We start from the raw sequence: 8828 nt of genomic DNA on the forward strand, positions 1-8828 counted from the left end.
AATATGTACATATAACATATTAACTATGTAATTATATGTACTATTCTATATAATAAAAAGCCAATATGCAAATCAACCAAACAGCTGAACGACCGGTCGCAATGACGTGCACTGACCACCAGGGAGCTGCCCCCTGGTGGTCAGTGTGCTTCCACAGAGGGAATGCCACTCAGCCAGAAGCCCTCAGCCGGGCTCACAGCTGGCAAGCGCAGTGTTGGTGGCAGGAGCCTCTCCCGCCTCCGTGGCAGCACTAAGGATGTCAGTCGGACATCCTCCAAGGGCTCCCAGACTGCAAGGGGGTGCAGGCTGGGTTGAGGGACCCCCCGCTGGGTGCACAAATTTCATGCACCAGGCCTCTAGTATTTATATATTATATGTTTACATACAATGTCTAATTTTTGGTATATATCATTATAGAATCTAGTTTTATAAATGTAATTTTTAATAAGATGGGATCATATTTACAAATACATATCAAAGTATCAGGTAGGTGATCCCTTTTAAATGAATATGTCATTGTTATATTGGCTGTATATTACTAAACTAATTTAACCCATTCTCTGTTGATGGATATGTAGGCTGTTAATTTTTTCTGTATAAATACCATCTTATATTTCTCATTTACCACTTAAACTTATCCAAATATTTTAAAAGGAAAAACTCACTAGGGTAGCTTTATGGTATAATGCCTAAATCTTCAGATTTGGGAGTCATACAGACCCAGGTTCAAATGCCAGCTGGGCGCTGGCTAAATGTGGTGCTAATGAGCCCCTCCTCTTACACATTTGCACAGACAGACCCTTAAAATAGACCTGTTTGCTCGACAAGTGAGCCCCTTAAACATCTTTAATAGATATTTTCAAATTGCCCTCCATAAGTATCTTACTATTTTTATATGTTCCACATATAAAACCACAGCTTATAGAAAGGATGATATATTCTTTATTAACTTTCCCTTTTACTGCCTTAGCCCTCTGAACAATTTAAACTACTACAAATATAATACGAAATAAATTTGGCAGTCCTTGACAACCAAATGTCTTTATTTTCATGACACAATTTCTTCTCTCTGGTTGACTACAGAAAATGAATGTGTAATCATTTAATTTAAATTGTCTATAACTGACCCAGTGCAACTTCTCCAGCCAAATCTGTTTTTCTTTCCAACCCTCATCTTTCTGAGAGTCAAACTTTGCAATCATTCAAACTAAAAGATAATACTAAAAGGGGCTTCAGCTTTAACTCCTCCTCTTGCACCATTCCTTGCTAATCAGTGAGCAAGTTGTGTTGGTTCTACCTTTGTGTCTATCCGCTACTCTCACCCTCTTTCCTTTCCACTGACATCTGCCTGGCTTAGTTTCTCATTCTCTCTGGCTGGAGTGTTAGACATCCTTCCAACTTGTTTCCAGTCCACTTCCATTCTCTGCCACTGCTGCCAATTTTTCTCTCTGTATTTCACTAGCCTTTAAGAGCCTCCAAAAGAGGGAGTTCTGTCTGCTTCATCTTGGACTCATGCTGAGCACTGCCAGGTGCAAAGCAAATGCCCAGTAATTGTTGAATGGAATGACTATTTGTTATCATGCCTCCTTGTTATTCTAAAAATTCAGCGGAACCCAATTGCTTATTAAATCAAGGCAGGCTAAAGGTTGGAATTTCTTTAATAGGCTAACTCAGACCTCCCTTTTCTACTGTTTTGGTGCAGCCCATGCTTTAGACAAAGAACTCATTATTTAGCAAACATGCCTTTCTCATTCTTGCCCCTGTGCCTTTGCTCACATGTTTTCGCCTGTCTTGATGGTGTTTTGTCCTCATATCCTCAACTCCAGTCTCTAGTTCCATATCACTGCAGATCCCCCTTCCTTTGTGAGCCCTTCTGTGTTCTCAAGAATTAGATATTTCTTCAGTCTCTAGACCGGAAGTATTTCTTATGGTAGCAGTCGTGGGCATTATTGTTTAATGTGTATAAAGCAGTCCGATCATTCCAATATACTATAAACTTTTCAGGAAAAAGGCTGTGTCTTTTTCATGTTTCTATCTGTCACAATACTGAGTTCATGGCTTTACACGTGATAATTGCTCAATAGAACAGTTGCCATGGAACGGTCAATTCAATGAGGGAAATTACCATAAAGTAGTCCATTAATTCACCCTTTAGACAGATTGTTCTGAATAGATACTTAACTCTTATGCTTAAAATTTTCAATATGTAATTAAATATGTTAATACACATTGTAGTAAAATGTGTACTGTTCTGTACCATAACATGTAAATGATATGTATAAGTATCAAATTATATTGTGAAATATAAAACCTTTTTTTCTGAAGCCAAACATCTATTTCATTGTCCTCTCAGTGGCAAATATCACAGACTTTATATTCATAATGACATCCTATATTACTTTTCCTTACAAACCTTTTGAAAAATAATTGAACAATTCCGTGATTGTTGTAGCAACACAGAATTGATTTTGAAAGCTTACTTTTTAAATAAAAATTGACCTTTATCAAGCATTGCTTGAGGGCCCACCATTGATTACCTTCTCGGCAGGTTATTAAGACTCATTCTTGCATACTGTATTAATGAAGCTTTATGTTGTCATGGAACTCTAACCAATGTGTCCTTTCTGCAAAGGTACATCTATGTAGCTGATATATTGGCTCATGAAATTCATGTTTTGGAAAAACAGCATAATATGAATTTAACTAAAGTGAAGGTAAAATATTTCTTTTTATATATAAAGTCAACATTAATCTAATATACTTTGAAATTGCATAGTTATACTATGCTTTTGCAATACCTCACTTAGAACAGACTATGGATGCCAGTGTTGCTATTTTGGGTTTTTAAATATTACCGTGGTATAACCGGCCAAGTCTCCTATTCCAGCAGTCATGAGGACTGACCGGCATTACATGCAGCGGTGGGCTGGGAATGATATGTCACCTGATGCATTCCAATAAGAATTTTCCCAATTGAAAAGACTAATAGATGAATTCTGAAATGAAGATTTATGCATGCTATCATTTCTTTTAATAATAAATGAAGGTAGAAATTGGGTACCACACCATTATTATTTTCTTCCTACTTGACAACACATATTTTAGATTAAGAATTTCCTATTTTGCTTTGAATGAGTTCTTTGAGCTCACTGATCATTATACATCTTTTAAGGAGTTCATGTTTTAGAGTTTGGTTCTCAGCCTAACTTTCTTAATTTCAGGGAAGATGAAAAGTGGCTCTAAATCAGTTGATTAAATTTATTTGAACCAATATTGGTGTTAAAAGGCTGGCAGCAGGGAGGTGGCCCCCCCCCCCCATGCACCAAGACAGAAAAGGTTAGCCCTGAATTATTTAATCAAGTTTCCCATGTTATTTAACTATTGACATTTTTTAATTTGGAAGGTACTCAAGTTGGATACACTGGTGGATAATTTATCTATTGATCCTTCCTCGGGGGACATCTTGGTAGGCTGTCATCCTAACGGCCAGAAGCTCTTCATTTATGACCCAAACAATCCTCCTTCCTCACAGGTTTTTATAGTTTTCGTTTTTCAACCTTAATTATTCAAGTCTTTTTGAACTACTAATACAATAAACCGTCATGGGGATGGTTGATGTAGTCCTTTTAAACCAATAATACAGTAAACTAATGTAGTGGTTTTGTAATTGCTTTAAGCCAATAATTGGCAGAATTTCACATTGCTCAAATACTTTTAGAAAGGTAATCTTTTGATGTATGAAATTATGGTGGCAGCTAGTCAAAAGGCATTTTTATAAAGACATGTGGCCTCCCTATGTGGTATCCTGGCAATTTTTAAATACCTGGCTTATCGTCAGCTCACCACATGACATGGCTTTTGTTCAAACTAAAGTTGTGTGAAAGTAGGCACATTAGTGTGGAAGTATTCCTATTAATGCTCAATTACTATAATAACACTAAATCCTGTGTTGGCAGGAAATAACTAGATAGTTTAAGAAAGTACTTTCTTTGAAGGTTTAAGAAAGTACTTTAATTTAAGCATTAAAAAAGGTTGGTAACTGCTATTTTTCAACAGCATGTCCTCTTAATCATTGTTTCATTGTGGGAGACAGGGATCATTGGTGATGGAGAGATGTGGATGTATGGCGGTTCTATAGTAATCCTTTGTCTCTCCTGAATAGGTTCTCCGCATCCAGAATATTCTCTCAGAGAAGCCCACAGTAACCACAGTTTATGCCAACAATGGATCTGTTCTCCAGGGAAGTTCTGTGGCCTCAGTATACGATAGGAAGCTGCTCATAGGCACTTTGTACCACAGAGCCCTGTATTGTGAGCTCTAACATGGACTTTGGGTATGCAAGTGTGCTCACTTCTCTTAACAATTAGTTTTCAATAAATGGCTCGTTCTGAGGGAATTTAACTAGTAAAGCTGAGCCAGGATGTATGACGTGTATAGTTAATTTTATTTCAGGAAGGAAAGGCCCCTTCAGTCCTTGTTGCACTTTTAACATAAAGGAAAATGAACAGGTTTTCTTTTTAAATGCCAAGTAAAGGAGAGAGAAGAAAGCTGCTTTCGGTAAAGTGAATATACTTTGCACAAAATAAGCCTCACCTCCTTCTTCCAACTGCCAGAGCATGAATTCCACTGAATCAGGGTAGATCCCATTTCCTTAAAATGTGAGTGACCTCTACTCTAACAGTGTGACCCCGTGACTGTTCGGAACTACTGATAGGTAACGTGTGTGGATATTTTGTACTTACATCATTGTTTACTATTAAAGAGTTGGAGTTATATTAAAAACTAACTAAAATCCTATAATAATTTGGTCTGTGTTTCATTCTCAAGGCAGGTCCTCAGGGACTATGGGAAAGTGGCTGTTTCCTCGTGGAGTTTCTTTGGGACAAGCAGGCATGGCAATGTTTGGCAATGTTAATTTCTCTCCTTTCTCATTGAGAGCTGAATGTAAATGAGCTCTTTATTTGAATAAAATAAAACAATCAACTAAATGGGGCAACTCAAATTCTCCATTGGTATGGAGTGTTCCATCAGCTCTCTGCCTACTTTGCTTACAAAGAAGAGATCAATGTTGGGGCTGGAAGGTAAAGCAAACTCCTCATTGAACTCAACTGTGAACTTCATCAGGAGAGATTGAAGTCAGCTGTCCAGGGCCTAGTACAGTTCTTTCCACTGACTGTACTTCCTATTTCCTATAAAACCACCTTAAGCCCTTGAGAGAGACTTTCCATTGTAACTTACCAAAAAGCACTTTACTTCACTTCTCATGGTATTCCCCATCTTCAGCATCATTATCATCAAAATATTTGTGTTACTTACCAAGTGCCAAACAATGCACTAAAAATGGTCCATTCATTATCTCGTTTAATCCTAAATACAGCCCCGAGAGAGTAGGTATTGATATTATATCACTGTTAACATTTCACAGATGTTCAGTCACACACCCAGTAAGGGGTGGTCCTCTATGTCTGATGCCAGAGGCTGTACCAGCTCCCACTTTACAGAAAGCTACCGCCACAGAACTAACGAGTATCTTGTTATTGACTCTTTTCTCTCATATACAGTTTATTTCATTTTTTTACATATTAGTTGGATTTCTGCTTTTAGATGAGTCATTTAATGGCTTTTTAATGTAAATTACAGAAGTTTTCTTAAACCTGGCCTCTGTTCATTTGGCCTGTGTTTACATTTTTAAATACTCAGTTACTAACATACCTTGGAACTATTTTTTGCTAAAATAATTACAGTTTTTTGCTGTTTCCATTATCCATAGGAAAATGTTAAGTCATAGATGAACAAAGCAAGATTAAATACTATTCACTAGGGATCCAAAACCAAGTAGCATAAATTTTAATTTTAGATTATAACAATGACTGTCTAAAAAGCTACTTTTGTTAAAAGTACCAGAATACAGTAGGTACAAAATAAACTTGTTTTTATTGTACTTATTAGAAATTTTATTTGGACAAAAGTAATATAAGTTAATAAGCACATATATTACTTGTCTTAGAAATACAAAAATAATTTTTAAAAAACTTTGGCCTCTGGGCCATGAAGGGTTCTATTTTATCATAAGTATATTGTGTGTTTATTTATGGTGCTCTTACTGTGATCATGTATTGAGTTTTAACAATTTGGTTGGTTATTAAGAGATCAAGTCATTCAAAAAGACTGAAATTGCAATTGGGCTATGCCACCACCAGGTGGATATAGGTCGAGAGCACATGTGTGTGCGTGTGCGTGTGTGTGTCTGCATGCTAATTCCTTTTAATCCGAGATCCGGTTCAGTGACAATAAATATCCTTTTGTTTTTTCACAGTACCTCCATTCTTCTACAACAGCTAAATGTAAACATGAATATCGAATACAGGGAACAAGGAAAATAAAATATAAGCTATATTACAGCATTTTTTTTCTCATTTTGTGTATTGCTTATGTAACTGGTTAATAATAAATAATCTAAGGCCGATCTTTTTTCTAGAGTTTGACTTGTTGAGTTTAATTATTTCTTGGAGTCACAACCTACCTAGGCTGGGGAATGTGTACTTGGCAAAGCAGTGAAGAACTAATAGCACCCACCACCACACCACCCACCTCCACCTTTCTTTGGCTACTTGTAGTTTTCATTACTCACTTGGCTTTCCATGAAAGGATTTCCATGTGTGAGAAGGAGAAGGGTTGGGAGAAGCCCAGTAGCTCTCTTAGCTTCCTGCTCCTGGTTTTCAAGATTTTTATTCTATAAAAAGAAGGCAGAGAAGAAGATAAAAGAGCCTACTCTAGTTTTTAACTACAAAAAAATAACTTTCAGTTCACTTTAAAATTTTTAGTATACTAAATAGCTTTTCTGTAGCTATCCCTGAGTTAGGCATTAGGATACAATAGTGAACCAGACACTGCTTATATTCTAAGAGATTCAACAAATGAGAAAATAGATGATTAGATAGATAGATAGATACATAGATAGAGTGATTAGAAGGAACTAAGCAAATGTGATTAGAGAACAATTTAGAGAAACCAATCCTCCCCAACTTTGAAAAGTTTAGAACTGGGGAAAAATTGAAAAGCCAGTTCAATGACTACCTGTATTCACTTTACCTATATCTACCAATCACCAGCTATCAATTTGCAACATTGCTTTGTTTTTCCAAGTATAGAGGCTTTTATTTTTCTGAGTCATTTGAAAGCAAGTTGGGGATACCATAAAAAAAGCATTTAATACAACTAACCTACTGAACATCATAGCTTAGCCTAGCCTATGTTAACCATGTGCAGAACACAATATCCGAAATACACCGTCAACACAGTACACTGTAGAACAGTGATTTTCAACCTTTTTAAAAAATCTCATGGCACACATAAACTAATTATTAAAATTCTGCGGCACAATTACATATTTGTGCTGATCCAACAAAAAATAGGTATAATTTTGATCCTTTCACATCAGAAAGCTATTGTGTTGGCTGCTGTCATTTATTTTATTTGACAATCTAAGGGAAAAGAGGTCAGTGCCCCTGATTAAATAGTTATTGCATGTTTTAAAAATTATTGTGGCACACCAGTTGAAAATCACATCTGTAGAATTGCAGCTGTTTACCCTGGTGATTGCATGGCGGACAGGGAGCTGCAGCTCACTACCGCTGCCCAGCATATGAGAGACTATGCTACTGCATATCACTAGCCCTGAAAAAGATCAAAATTCGCAAGTCCAAGTACAGTTTCTACTGAATGTGCATCACTTTCACACCTTTGTAAAGTCAAACAATGGTGAATCAAACTATTATAAGTCAGGGACTGTCTGTACTGCAAAATTAATATCCTTGCAGTCATCCTTGATTTTGTCTTTGTCCTTAAGCATCAGAAGCTTGACCTGATTCTATCTCCAACTGAGAGCTCAAAGCTGTTCTCCTATCTCCACTGCCAGCCCCACGTTGAGCCCTCGATTACTTCTTATCCAAAAGTTTTCCAAGTGAGCACCTCTGTACCAGTATTTTCCCTCTCCAACCCATTTCCTATCTACCCCATAGATCAGGGGCCACCTTTTCTTCTCTTACTATCTCCAGGCCGGGTCAATCCTGTTCTCTCAACACACATTTACTCAGTTGAACTCACTAGAACTACCATTTCTTTCAGTTCCAGGTTGAGTGAATCCTGTTCTCTCAACACACATTTACTCAGTTTGAATGCATTAGAACTACTGTTTCTTTCTGTTTGTAAATAAAAACAGATCATGCCAGAAGATGCTACTTTGCTTTGCTCAGACTCCTCAGCCTTCCCCACCCTCAGCCCCTCTCCCCCCAGCCTGGTCATCTTTAGGAGAGGGGACATGCATTCTTCACCTGGTAGGAACAGAAGACCCAGAAGAAAGAAGGATCAAGGAGGCTTTTGATAGCCTAACTGCCACCCAAAGCTATCCCCCCCCCACACACACACACACCACCACCTACTCTGCTCAACTTCCTGTAACTTAGTCTATTTTTTCCCCACTTTTCCCAATTTTTCATTATTCCATCAACAATGGTGTTGGTGGCGGGGTTACTGATAGCCACAAATCCACCCATCCAACAAATTGACCTGGGTGTCCGCCCTATTCAGATTGGGAAGCAGGACGCGAAGGCCTTGTTCTAGGGAACTTGGAGAAGGGTGTGTTAAAGCTCTACGCTTCGATTATGTTATATGCATTTGTCAGCTCTCCCACTGTCTTGAGAGCAATTCTCCAGCTCAACTCACTTCTTGCCTTCCAGAAACCTGATGTTGGGGCTCGGAACGCGTTCCCGGAGCTCCCGGCAGTTCATTTGAGGAGCTGAGCTTGAATTACGCAGCTTTTAGCAGCA

At 37.8% G+C, this 8828-nt stretch overlaps 2 protein-coding genes across 9 annotated transcripts in view; one reads left to right on the forward strand and one right to left on the reverse strand.

The window, feature by feature from the left end:
* Positions 1-6404, forward strand: part of PON2 (paraoxonase 2) — a 30349-nt gene extending 23945 nt beyond the window's left edge. For 7 of the 8 annotated variants that reach the window (XM_014547585.1, XM_014547587.1, XM_014547589.1 and 4 more), the window contains 3 exons: positions 2633-2714; positions 3404-3532; positions 4163-4800. In XM_014547585.1, the coding sequence (XP_014403071.1) occupies positions 2633-2714; positions 3404-3532; positions 4163-4321 (370 nt within the window). In that variant the 3' untranslated portion in view covers positions 4322-4800. Of the gene's footprint in view, positions 1-2632; positions 2715-3403; positions 3533-4162; positions 4801-6316 lie in introns of those variants that run through there. The other variant, XM_014547586.1, reaches the window with a different exon arrangement.
* Positions 1-8789, reverse strand: part of ASB4 (ankyrin repeat and SOCS box containing 4) — a 127541-nt gene extending 118752 nt beyond the window's left edge. The window contains exons 1-2 of the mRNA XM_014547557.1: positions 8732-8789; positions 6632-6697 (exon numbers count right to left, since the gene is read on the reverse strand). Of these exons, the coding sequence (XP_014403043.1) occupies positions 6632-6697; positions 8732-8789 (124 nt within the window). The remainder of the gene's footprint in view (positions 1-6631; positions 6698-8731) is intronic.
* Positions 8790-8828: the final 39 nt, after the last annotated feature.

This window comes from Myotis brandtii, unplaced genomic scaffold (genome assembly GCF_000412655.1).
Source record: "Myotis brandtii unplaced genomic scaffold, ASM41265v1 scaffold48, whole genome shotgun sequence".
Lineage (NCBI taxonomy): Eukaryota > Metazoa > Chordata > Mammalia > Chiroptera > Vespertilionidae > Myotis > Myotis brandtii.